At 40.8% G+C, this 20224-nt stretch overlaps 1 protein-coding gene across 4 annotated transcripts in view; it reads left to right on the top strand.

Moving 5' to 3' along the window:
* Nucleotides 1-928: 928 nt before the first annotated feature.
* tsc22d1 (TSC22 domain family, member 1) overlaps nucleotides 929-20224 on the top strand; it is a 227295-nt gene continuing 207999 nt past the window's right edge. For all 4 annotated transcript variants that reach the window (XR_011886367.1, XM_072260813.1, XM_072260814.1 and 1 more), the window contains exon 1: nucleotides 929-3593. Coding sequence is in view for 3 of the 4 variants with exons in the window: in XM_072260813.1 (XP_072116914.1) it covers nucleotides 958-3593 (2636 nt within the window). In the remaining variant the exon portion in view is untranslated. The remainder of the gene's footprint in view (nucleotides 3594-20224) is intronic.

Below are 20224 nucleotides of genomic sequence, written 5' to 3' on the forward strand. Positions count from 1 at the left end.
ATAATGAAATGTTGGGGTGGTGGTGGCGGAGAGTCGCTCGGTCATTTCCGTCGGTTCTCGGAGCGGAGCGTTCGGCAGTTTCCGTCGAATCTCGGAGCGGAGCGTTCGGTAGTTTCCGTCGGATCCCGGAGCAGAGCGTTCGGCAGTTTCCGTCGGAACTCGGGCGTCCCCGCCTGGTTTCCAGACGGGCTTTATGTCTGCCTGGACGGCGGGGCGGGCGAGGGAAGGGAAGCGGTGCGCCTGCGCGGTCGCCATCTTGCTCAGCTTTCCAGTGACAGAGACTGTGTGAGTGGGAAAATAATAGAGACGGGGAGCCCGCGAGTCGCAGCCTGTCCTTAGCAACCCCGACCCCGGCCCCGAGAACGGGCGGCAGCCCTCCCTCCCTCCGCATCCAATACCCATCACACCCACAGTCAGTTTTGAATGATGCAGTGAAAAGGTCAGCACCACCCCCTCGCTCCCAGCAGCCGGACCTGGGCCTGCGATGCTGCAGCTGCCGCCGAATCAGCGCCGGGCTAGCGAGCGGGTGGAGGGGTGAGGGTGTTCCGCTTCTGTTACCTGTGATTGAAAGGCCGGTGGCCGTATTCCTCACTCCACACCCCCCGCCCCGCGCAACCCGGCACCACCATCTTCCTTCCCACCCCGCCTCTCCTCCCCCAGCGGCCCGTTTAAATGAGCCGGCGGCAGGAGAGGTGGAGGAGGCGTCTCCTTTGAGTTGCGAAGGAGGGGGGAGGAGGGTTGAGCAGACGCCGGCCGGCCGCTTGCCCGCCTGCCCGGCCGCCCGGAAGGTGGGTCAGACTCAGCTGAAAGCCGCGGGCTCCCCGCTCCGAGCGGGCTGGTTTGCCGCAGTCGACCGGGCTGGGAGGAGGGGGGAAGTTTGGTGGTGATAGTGTGCGAGTCAGGGGAGGGAGGGAGGGAGGGAGGGAAGGGGTTTTTTTTCTTTTAATTTTAAATGCGATGATGCAGCAGTCGGAGAGCACGGCGGACAGGAAGATGGCGCAGCCGCTCTACCCTCGGCGGAGCAGCAGCGCGGCCGGTGCCGCCGCCTCCTCCTCGGTCACGCTCGGAGGCCTGATGGGTGCCGCAGCCGGACGCCCGCACCCGGACGAAATGCCGCCGGGTAACCTGCGCTCAGCCGCCGTGGTGCCGGGCTCCGGTCCCAGTGGCGGGCCCAACCCCGGGTCGGTGCCGCCTCCGGCCGCGCCGCATCCGCCGCAGAGCCTCAGCCTCCATCCTTCTACTGCACCGCCGGGGCCGGTGTCTGTGGCCGGGGCCCAGATTAAGAAGAAGAGTGGCTTTCAAATTACCAGCGTGACTCCGGCACAGAATAACGCCGGCTCCAACAACAGCATCGCCGAGGACACCGAGAGCTACGACGACATGGACGAGTCTCACACCGAGGACCTGTCTTCCTCCGAGATCCTGGATGTCTCCAGGGCCACCGACTACGAGCCTGAGCGTAGCTCCTCGGAAGAAACTTTAAACAATGTCGGGGATGCGGAGACCCCCAGCGCCTTGTCTCCAAATCAGCCTCGCCTGCCTCAGCATCAGACAACTTTGTATAATGGCAGCATCCACGGTCTCCATCCACACCACCTACATCACCCTCATCCGCTACACCACCACCATCACCACCACCACCACCTACACCCAGCGATGGTGCCAGGGTCCGGGTTGGTTGGTGCCACCGCTGCGACCCCTCCTTCGGCAGGAGGAATAACGCCTTTTGCAAACGTTGCTACTAGTACTGAGAAAAATAGCATCAGTGCATCCATTCCTGGATTGGTGAACAGCTCGGTTGGCCCCTCTGCACCGCTGACATCCAATATCGCCCCAGCTAATGGAAACACCAGGAGTGTAAGTGGAGTGAGCAATATTAATAGTAATGTAAACATCAGTGTTGGTGGGACTAGTGGTAATGTCATTGCTAATACTGTTGGGGGTACTACCAGTGTTGTCGGGGCTACTAGTACTGCAGCTTCCACAAGTGCAGCAGGAGCTCAGGTGCCCACAGGAAGCCAGCAGCCTGCAATTGGCAGTTCTAGATTTAGAGTTGTGAAACTGGATTCTAGCACTGAACCGTTCAAGAAGGGCCGATGGGTTTGTACGGAGTTTTATGACAAAGATAATGCCGCAGTTCTGGTCGAAAGCTTGTCGATGAACAGGACAGTGGAGAATGTAAAGCAAGCAGCGGCTGATGCAAATCTGGAACGGGAAAGCACAAGTGGAGGGAGTTCGGTGAGCAGTACTTTGAGTGCAATAGGTTATTATGTTGAGAATGCTGGCAATGGAGAGCCAGCTCTGGCATCTGGACCTCAGCAACAGGCCTTTCAAGCATTGTGCAACCAGCAGCTTGATCTCAGCAGCAGCGGCCCTTTGCCTCAAAGTGCTTCTCAGCCGCAGCTCACGCAAATTCAGTTGCATTCACAAGATGTTATGCACGCACAGCAGAAGACAAGTACACCTCTTTCTGGTAGAGCAAATATCAGTAATGTGACTGGTGTTCCACAAGCACCAATTCCACAGCAGTTACCATATCCTCAGCAGCAACCTTCACAGACCTTGCCAGCTGTCGGCCAGCCTCAGCAACTGTCGTACGCTCAGCCACAGCCAGCTTCACAAATATCAACGCAGCATGTTATGTCATCAAATGCAACTGCTGGCATTACAGAATACGTGCAGCATTCTCAGATGCAGCCTCCTGCACAAGCTATGCAGCAGAGCAGTAGTGGAGTTGGATCAGCAGCACTGCCAGGCCAAGCGCAGTCTGTATTAGCACAAGTGCATTCTGGACTGCCACCAAGTCAACCTGTGGGACATGTTTCAGCAATGATGCCACCTGCTGGTCCTGCCAACGGGCAACTGGTAGCAGGTCAACAAGGGAGTACAATGTCATTGTTACAACAGTCTGTCTCTCCATCTATAAACCCGTCAGCGCAGACTGGCTTACAGGCAACTGCTCCTCCACCTCCCTCAGCACAGCAAATTGTACAGCCTTTGCAAGGTGGACTGGTACAGCAGCCAGGCAGTGTGCCAGGGCTTGTGCAGCAAGTACCTACAGCGCCACAGAAACAACAGTTATTAACACAACCTCAAAGTCAAGGAGTTGAGAATATTATTCAAAGTGTGAACAACCAACAGATAACTGGAATAAGTTCTACACCATCTACTGTTACTGCCAACCTGCCCAGTATTGGATCTAATGTATCCACCAGTATACCTACTGCACCCGTAAGTGCTGTTCCACAACAAACCACCACTCAGACTTCTGTGCAGAATGGTAACCAGCCATCCAATCCAACAAATGTGAGCCTCCCTATGGTACAAGGAGGGCTGCAGAAATTGGCAGCAGTCTCTGGCCAGTACCAAGCTGCAGGCCAGTCATTGTTGAAAGCAGTGGAAGATTCCGGCCCACCTGCAGACCAGCCAGTGCTTAATGTACATCAGGTAGCTATTGGAGAAACTGTGTTGAGTGCAGCCAATGCTCTGGTCCAGGAAATTGCCAGCAGTGCCAACCTACCGGCTTCTGCATCACTTCTACCCTTAAAGACATTGCCACTGTCCATGCAACCTGTGGATGGTGAAGACGAGAGGTAAGAGTAGGTTTTGGCACAACAACTTATGAGTTCTTTAAGAAAATGATGTATGCTCTTTACTACATGTATGTGCACCTGCCAAGACTTGTGGTGTGTTAGTTTTGTGCTTTTCGTGTGAATGGTAGCTACACTTCACATGCTCTGGACATTAATGTGTTTTTACCCTGAGTTCAGTGTTTTCCCACCTGTTTTGTTCAGAGGTATTTAAACTACTCATTGTACACTGATATTAACTAATTTCAACTTGTCCAAAGGAAGATGATGGCCTTATCACTTATTTAGTAATTTTGAAGGACAGCTTTGTTTTTAATCTGTAGTTTGTGAAGCTCTTCTTTAAGTATTCATTAGTTATGAAATTGAGATTTAAAGAGGAAAGGTTTACTTTGCAGATACAATACTTATCAAAATAGTTCAGGTCATTTGACCCATGTAGAATATGAGCTGAACACTGAATCACCCAGTGTTTGGCCTGCCTGTCCTACATTGCTGTTGAACAGTGTAAAGCTATAGCACTCTAATCAGGGGGCTTGATTCTTCCTTCCTTTTCATTGATGATTGGCATGGAGCTGTTGTAAAACTGGTGCCTTGTGCCAAAGCTTGTACAAATGCTTAACAGATGGTTGATGGATTCGGATAAAACGATGGCTGTCAATGATAGTGTGATCTCAAAGCCCCTGCAATACAAGTGCAACTTTTTTTTCCTCGTGTTTTAATAAATTACCAGTTTCTGTTCTTTTTCCATCTCTATTTAAAAATGCCTGTTTTGTTTTTTAAATTTAGGAAAATTTCAGCCAAATTGGAATTTAAAATGCAATGTTTAATGCAGTTTTTGAAGACTAGTACAATTTTGAGTCAAAGCAGACATGAATCTGCATGTAGAATATTTTCATTTGAAATGCAAATTTTCTTTAGAAAATATGTGCAAGAAATAGCATATTCTGTTTATGTGGGGACTCAAGGTTTTATTATGAAACTGTAAATTGACTTTCATTACAAGAATGCACTTGTAAATCAACATGTCTTTTCATTAGCTTCTATTCTGTGGACGATGGAACTAAGGAAAGATTATCTCCAGTTAAACAATGAATTTCTACACTTTTAACTGTTCTCTGGTGTTATTGGCAGGAGCATCATTGTCTAAGTTCCATTTCCAATTTTTATTGAGATATTATTCCTGGAAAGATGCAACTGCATTTGTGATGCTTTTCAGTTAAACTTTGGAAATTACAGGAAGCAGTTGGTGGCTGCAGAAATTTGCACCAACATAAATTGTATCCCACAAGAGAATACAGTTTGAGGTTTTTTTTACAGTAAGTTTTCAGATTTAGGATACATTAGCTCTGCTTAACAGTTAATAATGGAAGCCCTTTTTAATGTGTACTTGAGACCACTGCTGTGATGTAATATGTCAAGTTAATATATTTCAGCAGTGAGATCTGGGCACTAATGTAAGACTATTCTAATGGTTAAGAAATTCCAGTTCTCCCATCAGTCTAATATTTCCATGATTTGATCCTTTGAGCAACAATATACGCTCCCTTGTTTTGATTCTGATTCTAAATAATTATCTGAATTTGAACCATTTTCTTCACTGCCTTGGTGGTGGTTTTGATACAGAACTGAGTTTCTGACCACTTTTTCTTTTCACCTGCTCGCTGGTTCTCCATTTCTTCAACTTCACTCTTCTGTTTCATCTCCATAAACCTTCATTGAATATATATGAAACTATTCCTTGGGCTCTTTCTATCTTGATTCAAAATTGTGTTGATCTTAAATGTCTATTGTGACTTGTTCCATGATTGATTCCTGTAGTGAAGAGATTATGCTTGCTTGAATTCAGAAGAATGTGAGACCATCTTACTAAAATATATAACAAAGGTTCATAACCGGGGACCTGGGCCTTAAAATAAATTAGTTGGCCTTTCATCCCTGTCGTGAATTCCCATTTCTAAAGTCGTTGACAAGATAGGAAGTGCAAGAGCCATTCTGATGTAACATTTTTCCCTGAGTAGAAATGGAGGTTGTCTAGCTTGACATTCTGCAGTAAACTTTGGCAAAAATTTTGACCTGCTTTTTGTAAAAAAAAACTCTTGCAAGTTTTCCTTCAGGAAAATATTTTAAAATATCATTGATCTTCCTAATGTTCCTGAGTTTAAAAAAAAATATTTTTGGATGTTTCTGCTTTGTGTGAATAATTCATTTACTTAGTCCCCCTGTTTCACCAGTCTCTCAACTTGTTGGTGAATCTATCAAATCCTAATTTTATTTTACACTGTCTTCAAATGGTGTACCGCCTGCCTACAGTATTCATTATACCCATTTTTTTCTTGTTGCTAGTACACATTTCTTGAAGTCTTGTGTTCTTGAAAGCTCCAGAAAGTGGCTCATTGAGATTTATATTTGTTATTTGTAACTTTGGAAAGAGATTGATAATTCGGTCTGAGAGGCTTTTAAAGGATTGATAATCCTTTGGAAAGGCAGAATCTAGTGTGACAGGTTGTGTTTGTGTTTGTTTTTGGAATTGGTTAGGAGCAAAAAGGATCTTGAGAAGGTGCACAGGTATGTGGGTTTCAGGTGATCATCTGAACTAGTCAGGAGAAAAGATTTCTAGATAAGTAGGGGAAAATTGGAGAATTTGGTGATAATTTTAAGGATCTAAAATGCAAATTCCAAATTGGAGCCAATATAGGTTACTGAAAACACAGAGGTAATGCGTGAATGTACTTGGTTTGGCTTAGGATATGTGCAGTGGGTTTTGACAAGCTGCTGTTGTGGAAGTGGAGGAAATTGGCTTACAAAAACATTTTGTATTTTGAACTATTGAAGGCATCAAGTCTTATGCAGCCTTTGCTTCCCTTGAGGAAATTGAGGGTTTGGAGAAATAAAACCCATGTACTGTATTGAAGGAACATTTCTGTCAGTTCCTTATATCTGTTGCAGTCCAGTGTTATGCAGAAGAGTATTTGACCCACCAAGCTTGTGCTTCCAATGATATTAACTGGAGTGCATGCTCTTCACTTTAATGCAAAAGCTGTTCAAGCTGGAACACTAGAATGAGATAAAACCACTTTTCCTTGATTTGAGATGATATGTGAAATATTTATACATCAACATTTGATTTCTAGTTTGCATTCCATCAGATGTGTATTCTATATAGAGTAGCGAACATTGGTTACATTCCTATAATTCTCGTTCCAACAGAAACAACTGAACGTGAAATATGTTGTGACCCAAATCTCTTCAGCAAGGAGTTCTCAGTCAACTGATTCTCATTTGTCTGTTGAGGGTCGAAATTTTTTGACCCTTTTACAAATCCTGAGAAATACTGCTGGTGGTGTGATTTTCCCCTTGTAGTGCCCTGTTTAGAAACATAGAAAACCTACAGCACAATACAGGCCCTTTGGCCCACAAAGCTGTGCTGAACCTTAGAACTACCTAGGCTTACCCATAGCCCTCTATTTTTCTAAGCTCCATGTAGCCATCCAGGAGTCTCTTAAAAGACCCTATTGCTTCTGCCTCCACCACTGTTGCTGGCAGCCCATTCCATGCATTCACCACTCTCTGTGTAGAAAAAAAAAACTTGCCCCTGACATCTCCTCTGTACCTTAAAACTATGCCCTCTCGTGCTAGCCATTTCAGCCCTGGGAAAAAGCCTCTGACTATCCACATGATCAATGCCTCTCATTATCTTATACACCTCTATCAGGTCGCCTCTCATCCTTCGTTGCTCCAAGGAGAAAAGGCCAAGTTCACTCAACCTATTCTCATTAGGCATGCTCCCCCGATTTAGGCAACATCCTTATAAATCTCCTCTGCACCCTTTCTATGGTTTCCACGTCCTTCCTGTAGTGAGGCAACCAGAATTGAGTACAGTACTCCCAAGTGGGGTCTGACCAGGGTCCTATATAGCTGATTGGTAGATTTTTAATGTGGTCACGCAGTTAAACTGTAAGGTGCTCTGTATAGCTTGTATATTTGAAATTGTGATGAAAAGTATCCTTCCGTCTGAATTGTAGATGTGTGTACTGGTATAGCAGGAGGGTATTTTGGGCATTTTAATGCAGAACTTAGACAATCTAATAAAGCAAGTCCTGGAGCTGGAAAGTCACTGACAAGCTTCTCATGTAGTGATATCTCATTACTGTAGCTTTTAGGACTACAGATCCATTACATCTAAGTGTAAAGTGTTTGTATGAATTAAACGTTTGGGGACATAAATAATGTTGGAAATGTATTAGGTGAGGACGGGGACAACAACTCGATCAGATTTATTGTCACTAACTTGGATAATGTGAAATTTGTTTTGCAGCAAAGGCACAAAACTACTATTACAAGAATAGTTGTGGTGGGGGTGCTGGGAGAAAGGGAGTAATAAGATGGTGTTCACAGACTGTTCATAAATCTGATGACGGAGGTTTAGAAGCTATTTCAGAATCATTGAGTGTAGGTCTTTAGGCTACCCTGCTTCACCTCTGATAGTAATGAGAAGAGGGTATATCCTGATTGGTGAAGGTCCTTAATGATGGATGCATTAATAACAGCCATAGTTCTACAGCATGGAGACAGGTCATCTGACACTCTGCAACCATCAAAGATTTCAATGTTTCCAGGCTCATTTTAAAGCTGAGATTAGGAAATATGAAGCTGATGAAGGTAATTAACACGGATAACTAAATATTTGATAGTTAAGATTTAAAAGTGGAAGGCACCCTTAAGTGAAAGAGACCTTGAGTGAAGGAATCAAGAGTAGATGGTCCAATACAACTGTCAAGGAGGTGAAGGGGTTTTGCAATGGATAGGAAGCTACAGGTTGAGAACTCAGTAATGGCTGGGGGATGATGTTATTGAGTTTAATGGGGTGAGGTTGAGATAGGATGTGTTTACCAGGATAATTTAAATTGGGGAACTGTGACTGGGAGCCATTGTAGGACTGAAAGCTGAGGTTTTCAGTGGATGGTATTTTTTCTAGTCTAAGATACTGGTGGTAGGATTTTGGAAGTCCTGAAGTTGAGAAACGGTTGTGTGTAGGAGGCAGATTTATGAAGTATGGAATATCCAAGTATCTTTAGAGAGGATTTGGTTTGTTGGAAGCTCAGCTTGTGTGTGACAAACAACCTCCAGCAGTTACTAGCTGTGGTGAAGACAAGGATGTGGGTTTGATTTTATAGAACAGCTGCTGACAATTGTTCCTTGATTGATCTCAGAGTTTAAGAATTGAAGTATGGGGAGGTGTTGTAATTGAAATATCTCATTTGGCTGATTTTAATACAAGCTACATTTGAAGGGTGGAGGGAAGACCTGATTACATTAATTACATGGGAAATCTGATGTTATGTCGTGGGTGATACTGAACTACAGCATGTCATGGACAGAAGATGTGGTGCCAAAGTTAATTCTTTTGAGAGGCTTTGAAAGTAGCATTGGGTGAAGTGTATTTCATACCTGTACACTGGACTTTATCAACTTAGCCTATCATTTTTCCAGCAGTGAAGTAATTAATGCTTTCAAGAATAATTAAGCCAAACTTTAATGGAAAAGATTAGAAATAAATTGAATTGGGATCTGTTATATGCTGTTTAATACAAGAACCATAAACTCAAAGGAATAAAGTAATTGGAAAGATTAAAGAACTTATTTAATTGTAGAATGATTTGAATAGACAGTGGGCATTCAGGCTACTATGTCTCTGTCCTCTCTATGAAAGAACTATTATCTGCATTTGGTTGACAGCACTGTTGTCTAAAGCAGAATGGTGCAGGTTCAAGTCCTACTTTAGGGACTTTAGAATATGAGAATTGACTTGCACTCTAGTAAGTGAGGGAGATGATTGCTGCCTCAGTTGAGCAATAAAGATGCATAGCACTATTTTGTAGAAAAGGCAGGGGAGTAATTGGTGAAGGAAAAAAGGCAAAGATGTTTAAACCAATGCCTAGACACTATTATGTCTTGTTTTTTCCAAAATTTATTTTCTCCAAATTAGTTATGTTTTCTGCATTACAACTCAAACTAAGTGCTTAATTGGTTGCAATTCTTTGAGATGTTCAGAGGTTGTGAAGGCAACATAAACTATGCACATCCTTCCCCCAAACAGCTGTAATTCTTTCCCCTTTGATTTACTTGTACTGTTCTCCGTTCAAAATGATTATTCAATCGGGTTCTGCAACCTGTTCATTCCAACTCATAATAACTCACAGTTAAAGCATTTCTCCTCTGCAGCATTTAGTTCTTTGGTATGATATGATTCGTATTCGTAAGTTTTTTGCTGTGCTATCAACATCTCAAATCTCTTCCTCACTTCTCTGTAAGGGGAATGTTACAGCTGGAATTCTTCTTCCCTGATAATCTTCCTTTTTCTTTTTCAAATTTGCTTTCTTTGCAGAGAAATAATAGAATTAATTTAATGTGTGCTTGATTTTGCAGCCATTCTTCTAAAGTGCTCACTAAATGACATTTGTTCTACATTCTTCCTCAATTTTTCTGTACATTTTCTCTCTATGTACTTACTAAGTTGTTGGCATGCACAAACTGTGCTGTAATCTTGAATGGATCACATTTAATCTCAATTTTTTCCTTCAGTCTAGATGAAGTGTCTCAACCTGAAACATTGACTGTCATTTCCTTCCAAAAGTGCTGCCTGACCTGCTGAATTCCTCCCAGTATTGTGTGTGCTGCTCCACATTCCAGTAACTGCTGTCTCGTCTCCTCTGATTCTGTCCTTGTTTAGCTTCTTCCTTTGAGTATTTTAAGTGTTGTTTATCACCAGAATTGAGCCAAGGCATTGATATTGCTTATTGTTAACTTTCTACCACATTGGCTCAAATCATCACCAAACAGACATCTGCTCTCACACATCAGTTTCCTCCTGTTATTATTGATATATTTGAAGTGCATTATTCCATTGATTTTTTTTATTCCTTCTATGGGTTCTATTCTTGTATTAGTTTATAATTAATGGTAACTGGTAAGCCTCAATATCAGGGGTTTATATCAGATAGTTATCCCCATAAGCAGTTTGAGTTGTTTGTTTTCAGGCAACTGAATTGGCACCTCAAACTATACACTCTTGACTTTTTCTGTTCATCAGCATTAGTCCCCAATACTGCACCAATCCCACAACTTTGATTTTCTTTATTGATCTTCTGAAGGTGTGTTTGTCTTCTGTTGTCAGGCATCCACCTAATAAAGTTCTAATGGACCATTTATCATATTTGAGACTGGTCGATCTTTTTGGCAATGATTTGAAAGTGAACCAAACTTTTGTGATCTTAATGATATCTTTTTACCCCAAGGTAAGCTACAGACAACATTTGTCCATGTCTGTCCCTGTTCAACTTATCTGACGTTTGACAGTTATGTACTCCTAAGTTTTTCTGTGTGATCCTCTGTAAATGAAGTTGTCCATAACACAATTGTCTATGCCCTGGCCAGTATGACCCTCATACTTGCTGACTTTGTATTGACTCCTAGTTAAGTAAAGCTTTTACTTTTTAAAATAAAATCTTTAAAATTCCTCCATGGCCATGTCCTTCACTAACTTTTCAGTATTCTCTAGCTTCCACTGCCCTGCAATATCTGTGCTGATCTAATTTTGTTTTTCTTTGTCTCTGAATTGTCTTACCAGTAGTCTCTACTATTAGCTGCCAAGTCCATAGCCTCTTCTGCTTTTCACCTCTTTACGCCTCAAAATGCTTTGACAAGATAAGCATCTGAACTTTTTTCAACTGCACTATTATCTTTATTTTTTTGAGAATGCTCCTTTTGACAATTTTTCTCTGACCATATTATTGAAGTACAAGTTATTTGTGGCCTTAAAAGTTATGTCTTGCAAGCTTTCACATTTGACTCAGGATGTAGCATTTTATTTATTGCAGATATAGCTGTTTTTATTTACCATAAAGATCAAAAATTACTTATTGTTCCAAGATTGGCAGTAGCAGAATTGATGATAAAAACACACAAATTAGTATTGGATTAATGCAGGCGAAAATCTGATCTTTAATGTGTTACTTGTGCAGTTAATTGTGGTTTTCATTAATATACTTCCTCTGAGACATCTTAACTTTTGGTTTCATGGCTTCACATAATTGTTGAGATACTGAATGCGCAGGTTAGATAAATGTGTTTTTAATGTTGGGCAATCTGATGCCCAGATTGTTTCTGTTGATGATAAAGTAGCAATAATGTATAAATTGGTTTATTGGTCAAGAGTTTGTGAAGTTGTAGTGAATATTAATGTATGTGGCTGCTGAAAACTTTTTTTTTCTTCTGAAAATAAGTTGAGACTGGCATTTAGTGTTACCGAGTGCTATTTGTAGCACTGTAGCAGTGTGACAGGCCTTAACTTCATTGGTTCGTATACTTATGCTCTATTTAACTCTCTTCTCCCCTTCAATACACCTTTTTCTTTTCAGATTTCTATTAAATGCATTAGTGCAATTTGCCTCAATAATTCCATATAGTAGTGAGTTCTGTACTATCATTTGTAATTAATTTTCTAAATTGAGCATTAAGCATTTTTATATTGCATTGATCTGTACTCCTGATCCCATTATCGTTTCTGTATCATCTACTGCTACCAAGTGTCACAAATGAGTTCTCAGTGCTTTTCTGCTGCCCTTATTAATCTGCCTCACTGACTTTGGTGAATTTGTGTATATGCTCACTCATTTGTATTAGTTGTTGAGTGAGGGGTAATTGGTTAGTGTGCTAGGAGAGCTCCCTTTCTCTTTGAATAATCAGAGTTTGTGTATTTTGGTACTCGCCAAGTTTTGATGTTTATTCCTATCAGTCACAATGAATATTTAATTGTTCAAACTTTGAATAGCTACTGCATGTTGTCTGTTTCCCTCTTCAGTTTGACTGCCAAGTTCATTACTGTCCAAATTGTTAACTACTTCATTTTTTTTGAACACGGAACTAAAATTGTGATAGACATTTAAAAGCAACGCATGAATAAAATCCTCCTGTATTCTTTCAAGGAATGGGGCTTTGAAAAGGCTGGGTGAGCAGGAATTTGCGGTCTTTCAGGTGCAGGTATACACATAATAAATTGGTTCAACATTGTCACATTTACTGAGCTACTGTGAAAATAATTATTTTGCATGTCATCCATATAGATAATTTCATCACATCAGTTCATTGAGATGGTAGAAGGGAAGAAGAATAACAATAGTGTTGGAGAGAAAGTGCAGTGTAGGAGGACACTAAGGTGAGGTCAAGCATCCACCTTATCCTACAAGAGGTCTGTTCAACAGTCTTGTAACAACTGAATAGAGGCTGTCCTTGAACATGGAGATATGAGCGTCAGATATTTCTGTCTTCTGCGTCATGCAAGGGGGAACGAAGTGAGAATGACTGGGGTGAAGGGGTCTTTGATTATATTGGCTGCTTTACTGACGTAGTGAGAAGTATAGGCAGAGTCTGTGGTTTCTGTGGTGTGCTGAGTGTACTGAGGGAGTTCCAGGATTTTGACCTGACAATGGTGAAGGAATGGTAATATTTCCAAATCAGGATGATGTGTGGTTTGGAGGTCAACTCCCAAGTGGTGGTGTTCTTGTACATTAGCTGCCGTTGTTCTTGTTGGTAGAAATCGTGGGTTTGGAAAGTTGTCTTGGTGTGTTGCTGCAGTGCGTGGTGTAAATGGTACAAACTGCTGCTACTGCGTGTCAGTGGTGGAGTGAGTGAGAGTGAATGTGGATGGGGTGGGATGGCTATGTCCAATATGCCGCTTGTGTATAAGCTGCACATGTGGACCTGTAGAGAGTATTCCATCACACTCCTGACTTGAGACTCTCAACTGGTGGACATGCTCTGAATCTGGGTAGTTTGGAAGTGAGTTACTTGCTGCAGCATTGCTAGCCCTTGACTTGTATACGTGTGTGTGTGTGTGTGTGTGTGTGTGTGTGTGTGTGTATATGTATATACGTGTGTGTGTGTACACGTACACACTCCAGTTCAGTTTCTAGTCAGTTTTAACCCCACCTCCATGTGTTGAAAGTGATGGTAATGTCATTGAAGGCCATCCTATGCTATTTTTGTTTTCTATCCTTTTCATGCCTATGAGTTTTATAAAATTTCTGTAGATTATTATGCCCTTTCCAATTCACTTTATTACAATTATTTTCATTGAGAGCTACTTTAACATTAGTTAATAGGTCAGCGGTTACATTTGATTTGCTGATGAATGCTGTAAGGTGCTTCGAACCAAAATGGATAATTTTTTTATTGAAGGGGTAAGGAAACAATTTATTTAACATTGATTCCCAAATAATTGGTTGTAGCAGGTTATGCATGATGCAAAATATTAGTGTTATTTCTAGAATCTTTAACTCACCTTGTGGAGAAGCTCTGGTGAACTTTAAAGCTTAAGTTCTATTTGTTGCACAGATTTGTGTAAGGCATGAGTTTACTTATTTGTATCAGGCTAACATTTATGAAAGAGGTAGGGAAGCAGATTAGTACTCTTGTGAACTTCCTGTCAAAATCTTCAGTGATTCGTGGTAGCTTAATATTTAAATGCAGGTATGTATTTTGGATCATGCAGTGTTTCATAGATTAACACATTTGAATGAATCTTCACTGTATTGTCTTTACTGTCTCGAGTTTCTCTGCTTAGAATGATATATCAGATCAAAATCAAGTCTGGAGGGCTTAGGCCAAATGGATCTTTTAAAGTTGTTTAGAGGAAATTCTGTTTCTTCTGGTATCCTGGACAGCATAACCAGCACCAGTAAAATGCATGATCAGATCTCTTGTGCAGTCTGAACCCAGTGCTCCTGTATGTAAACTGGTAAAGTGGCCAAGTCTATATCCAAAGCTTATGTCCTCTTGTTCGAGGAAAGTCAAGGGAAACGGTCTCTAAGCATCTACATGCCAAGCCTGTCAGAATTTAGGATCTTCTGACATTTTGTTATGATATGTAAAGATGCTATCTAAAGGCAATTTCTCTTGTGATCCTTTTTTTCATATTTTATGCTTGTATTTACTTAATCTATCATGCATGGTGCATTGGAAAACTAATATGTTCACAATTTTCTGTGAAACAGTTTAAGCTCAGGAGATGGTTGTTTCAGGGATTTAACTCCTGAAAACATTTGGTAATTGGGTTGTATGGGAAGCTGCTTTGATGCAATTCCAAAGAAGGCACGTGACTGACTCTGCTTCATTAGGAGTTTGAGGAGAGTTGGTTACCAAACTCTCCTCAAATTCCTTGCATACTTCCTCAGATGTATGGTGGAGAGTATTCTGATCAGTTGCACCTAGAATGGAAGCTTCTATGTACAGGATTGAAGGAGGCTTCAGAGGGTTGTCACTCAGCCAGCTCAGTCATGAGCACAACTTTCCTTGCTATTGAGGATATCTTAAGACCCTCATTAAGGACCTTCACCAGGACATGCCCTTTTGTTGATACTAGCTGATGTGCTAGGTGATGGTACAGGAACTTGAAGACCCATACAATGATTCAGAAATAGCTTCCCCTCTGCTATCAGGTTTCTGAATGCTCCATCAACCCATGAACACTATCTCGTTCGTTCTTGCACTCTTTTTGTTGTTTTCAGTAACTTTTGTCTGAATAGTCCTGTAGCTGCAAGATAACAGATTTCATGATGCATGTGATTGATAAACTTGAACGATTCGAAAGATTAACTTTCCAAAGTATTGTTCTCTTCAGTAACTAGTAGGATAAAATTGACGTGTAAGTGAAAATATAATTATCTTCAGGTGGAGCTTTGGATGCCTTATTAAGAAATGGGCCTCTTTAAATCAGGTATTTCAATTTGTTGGACTTCAAAAATGTACTTTTGTAGAATATAATAGAAGTAGAATTAAAGCCTATGTTAAAGGGACAGCAGTTTTGTTAATGCAAAACAAAATACAGAAAGTATAGTGGCGGTGAACAGTTCCTTTTTAGATTTGAGAAACCAGCATTAGTGTACCCAAGGGATTATTGTAAGGATCGGTGCTCTTTCTGATACCTGCGTTTTGGGAATGCAGATCATGTGCAAACTTGACATTATGATACAACACTTTGAAATATAGTATCTGCAAGAAGGATAGCACCAGACTTGCAGGGATCACTGACAACTGGTATAATGAATGGACACTTAGTAGATGAAATTTAATGCAGCAGAGGCGTTGGAACCAATATATTTTGGAAGGAAGTAAAAGGTGATGTAAACTAATAGTGTAGTTTTTGAGCAGGTGCAGGAACAGAGGGGTTTGAGGACGGGAGCACTAACATTTTGAAAGGCAGAATGATAAATTGAGGTGGCTCTTCATTTTGAAGATGCTTTGAATCTTTGGCTTCATGGACACACTAAAAAGCATTATGCTAGAAAACTGTAAGCTTCTGAAGCTTAGCTGGATGATTATTGTATTTAATGCTGGGCACTACATGCTAGGAATTCAAGTCCTTAGGAAAGATCAGAGAAGATGTAGAATATTGGCAGGAGCAGGGGAATTGAATTCAGCGTAAAGTCCCCAGGTTAAGGGGAAATTTGACAGTGATACAAGTATGGCCATCTTATTCTGTTGTAAGTATGACACAGAATAATTAAAGAATACTTATTTTTGTTCACATTATCACTTTTTAGTTTATAAGGACCAAGCACTACTCAATGGCCTCTCTCTCTTAATGTCTGTAATAAATAATTTGCATTGATACTGGATTTTTTTTTATATATGTTGCTTTTCACATTCCCACTTTGTATTTAGAGTATGGAACATAGAACAGTACAGCACAGTGTAGACCCTTTGGCCCAGATACTGTGCTAACCCTTTAACCTACTCCAAGATCAATCTAATGCTTCCTTCCCACATATCCCTCCATTTTTCTTTCATTTACGTGCCTAGGTGTCTCTAAAGTATCTGATTCTACAGTCACCCCTAGTAGTGAATTCCACGCACACCATGGCTCAGTATCCGCACAGCCAAGTTTCCTTGGATCCCATTGCCTCCTGACTTTTTGAATAAGGCTACAATGGGAAACTTTGTTAAATGCCTTTCTAAAATCCGTGTATGTCATATCCACTGCTCTACCTTCGTCAATTTGTTTTGTCACTTCCTCAAAGAATTCAGTCAGGCACTACTTGGCCCTCACAAAGTACGCCAGCTATCTGAATCGAAGTATGCTTCTCGATGCTTGTAAATCCTGTCTGTAAGAATCCTCTCCAATAGTTTACTGACATAAGACTCACTGGTCTGTAATTCCCGGGATTATCCCTATTACCTTTCTTGAACAAAGGAGTAACATTTTACCTGCTTCTAGTCTTCTGGTTCTACTCCTGTGGCCAGTAGTTGTTACAAAGAAAGCCACCATTTACTTTTTATACCTTTTCCAGGTGTCTGGATTACATGAAATCAACAAATGGTGACAGCGCAAAAGACCATTTAACCCTTCAAATCCCTGTTTGCTCCAGAAGGTACATTAAAAAGTTCATGCCACTATCTAATTTGTTTTTACAGATACTAATCTACATCCCTTTTGAAAACAACAATTGAATCCAGCTCTGCCATCCTGTCAGACCATGTATTTGAGATGCTACCTTGACTCTACATTTCTTAATGTCAAATAAATTTCCTACATTGCTTTCAACCTCTTCTAGTCCAATGAGAACCATTTTGACTTCTCTACCATTTTGACATCTTTTACCATAATATATACTCCTCATTCTTGTGTTAGTCATTTAAATCTCTTCTGTATCCTGTCTAAGCCCTTCACACTTTCAAAAAGCTTAATGACCAGAATGGAAATAATTTAAAAACACGAGAAATGGGAGCAGGTGTAGGTTACGTGTTCTCTTGAAGCTGCTCTGCCATTTAATTAAAAGCACAGTAGATCTGATCTTGGCTTCAACTCTGTGTTCATGTTTGCTTTTCATAACTCTGGGTTTCCTTTAAAGCTCTAAAATCTAACTCTGCCTTGAATTTGTAGTTGGGCTGATGCTTTATAAAAGTTCATTGTTATTGTACTCTGTTTTAATTTATGAAGCCTTGGTATTGAATGATTTTTAAATTGCTTTTTCATTCTGCTGTCTTCAAAAATTAGTGCACATAAAGATCTGGCCTCTTTGCTTGAACACTTTAAAAAAAAAATCAATTGTTTTGTTATAGTAGCTCTTTTCAGTCTTGTTTAAAAGTATAATTTTACACTTTAAATTTAACTGTCTATATGTTGTCGTACTGTCTGTTCTCTTGATGATGTCTACCACTATCATCCATATTGTTGACTCTGCTTCCAGGTTTTGCAGTCCTCTCCTGTACACCCAGATATAAGTTTATAATGCATGTTGGAAAAATAGTCTTAGCAATGACCATAGGTAATGCCACCCTACACTCCTGCCTAAATGCAGCAGGTTCTTTCTTATTCTTGCTCTGCTTCATCTTGCTTCAGCTTTTGTGATTCTTCATCAAATGCCCTTTTAATGTCCTTATTCATTAGAACTTCTGCACTTTTCTCAACAAAAGAAAACTTACTACGTCAGCAATGTTTGATTTCCCTTTCATATTTTTCTTCTTTGCTTACTTTTTTGATGATCATCCTGAATGCCCTTGAAGTTCCCCCTTTTCTGAATTTAACCTGTCTGTTCATCTCTATATGGAAGTTAAAAAGTTATTAAGATACATTCTATCTTTGCTAAATACCTGGTCATTCTCTCCACTTGTACAGCCCACTATTTCACCGTTGCTACCAAGGGGTTAATGGTCAATTCTCCTCAGTCTTGCATTCTTTTCTATTTCTTATTTTCTTTGTTATATAAGCTCCCCACTCCTCGCATGTCTTTTTTCATCCCTGTTTAGTCAAAATTAATTTGTCATTATTTGCGATGCTGGCTTCCCATATTACCTAATCACACTGCCAACCTCCTTCCCCAAGCAACTGTTGTAGATTTTTTTTTGGGTATCCAATCTAATGGTCTTGCTGTTCTGTCATAGTAATTTCAATCTTGCTGTATTCAGCAAGTTGGGTTGGCGCCTGCATTTGTTTGGTTTATTCCCTGTGCACAGCATTTGTGTGAAGAGAGCTTCTTTAGGCCCCACAGCCTGATGTGTTTGCCTGACTCATCACTTCACTTGCACATTGCTTATTTATTTCTCCCAAGTTTGATTTGTTCTAGATTATACTGCCACGATGTTGCTTTGCTACGTTTTGGAACTTCTATGGTTTTGAATTACTTTGCCATCTGAAACTTCTGCATCATTCCATAGCTAATTCAAATCTTTGTTATCATCATATTCTTTATGTTAGCCTTGTCCTAGTGTCAGTGACCCATGAAATGAGTGGACATTTTTGTCACACTACAACAGCATGTTTACCCCCCAAATTTAATTTTTCTTTGACACTTAAAAAAAACATAATACCAGTGTTTTATGGTTTAGATGCTACAAAATGATAGCAGGCTTGATCTGCAATTGTAGGGCTACAAATGTGGTACTTGTATGCTGGAACTTTAGTCACTGAAAACAACTACCTGCTTCCAGTGTTTTTGGAGATTGTCAGTTGCAAAGCATTTCTACAGTAATTATACCCACAAATAAGTTAGCAGCATATCCTTCTGCTGTGACCTACTGGCAGTTAGAACTGCTAGGTTAATTAATTGCCTTGCAGAACAAACAGGTACTGAAACCATTTGTCTGCATGGCCAACATTTACAATCATTTTCTATGGAATTGCACAACACAGCTGCATTACCACTGTTGAACTTCCCAAAATCAAAGATGTTGATAGCTGCTACTTGCTCATTGTGCAGTCCATGCTGAGTTGTTAGTGTTATCAGATTGATGTAGAATGCCCTTGGAAAATTTATGTTTGTCAGGCAGGTGTGCCGGTGCAGGTTTTTCTCTTTCATTCCATCTCAGTTGCAGCAATGGGCAAGTTGAACTGAAATTTAAAGTAATTTTTTGTTGCCCTTTCGTTATCTAAGTGTTATCCTTAAGTGATTCCACACCTTGAGGTCTACAGTGCTATCTTGTTGTCTGGCTTGGTCATAACTCACTCCCTGAGCTCTAGGTGTGCTTAGAAGTAAAAATGTAGTTGTTTACACTCAGCATCAATTATACAATGGTCCCATGCTAGTTCTTGTCACAGGACATTTCTTATCTTGCATTGAATTGAACGGGCGACTGGATTGGCTGCTGGCTTTGTGGTTGTGGACTCATTTTCGTGAACTTCAGTTCTGAATGCTATTTGCTTACTTTTATTGTTTACGCAGTTTGTTTTTTTAATCTCTGCACATTGTGTGTTAGGTTGTTTTTTAAAAAGTGGGTTCAGTTGGGTTTCTTTGTTTTATGGCTGCTTGTAAGGAGATAAATCTAGGTTGTACATTGTATACAAACTTTGTACTTCGTAATTATTTTGGGAGGGTTGTCATTGAAAAACATAGCTTGGACATTGGCCTATTGAGTCCATGCTTTTAGTCTATTTACCTACAGTCAATCCATATGCCTCCTAGGCCTTTGCAAGTACCTATCCAGGTGCTGCTTTAACGATACCATTGTACCTATACATGTATTGTTCCATATACAACTGCATGAAAAATTGCTATTCAAGTCCCTTTAGATCTTTCTCTTCTCACTTTCAATCTATGCCCCCGAGTTTTGGATCTGCACCCAGGGCATGCCCTTTTCTC

The sequence above is a fragment of the Mobula birostris genome, chromosome 6 (assembly GCF_030028105.1).
Source record: "Mobula birostris isolate sMobBir1 chromosome 6, sMobBir1.hap1, whole genome shotgun sequence".
Lineage (NCBI taxonomy): Eukaryota > Metazoa > Chordata > Chondrichthyes > Myliobatiformes > Myliobatidae > Mobula > Mobula birostris.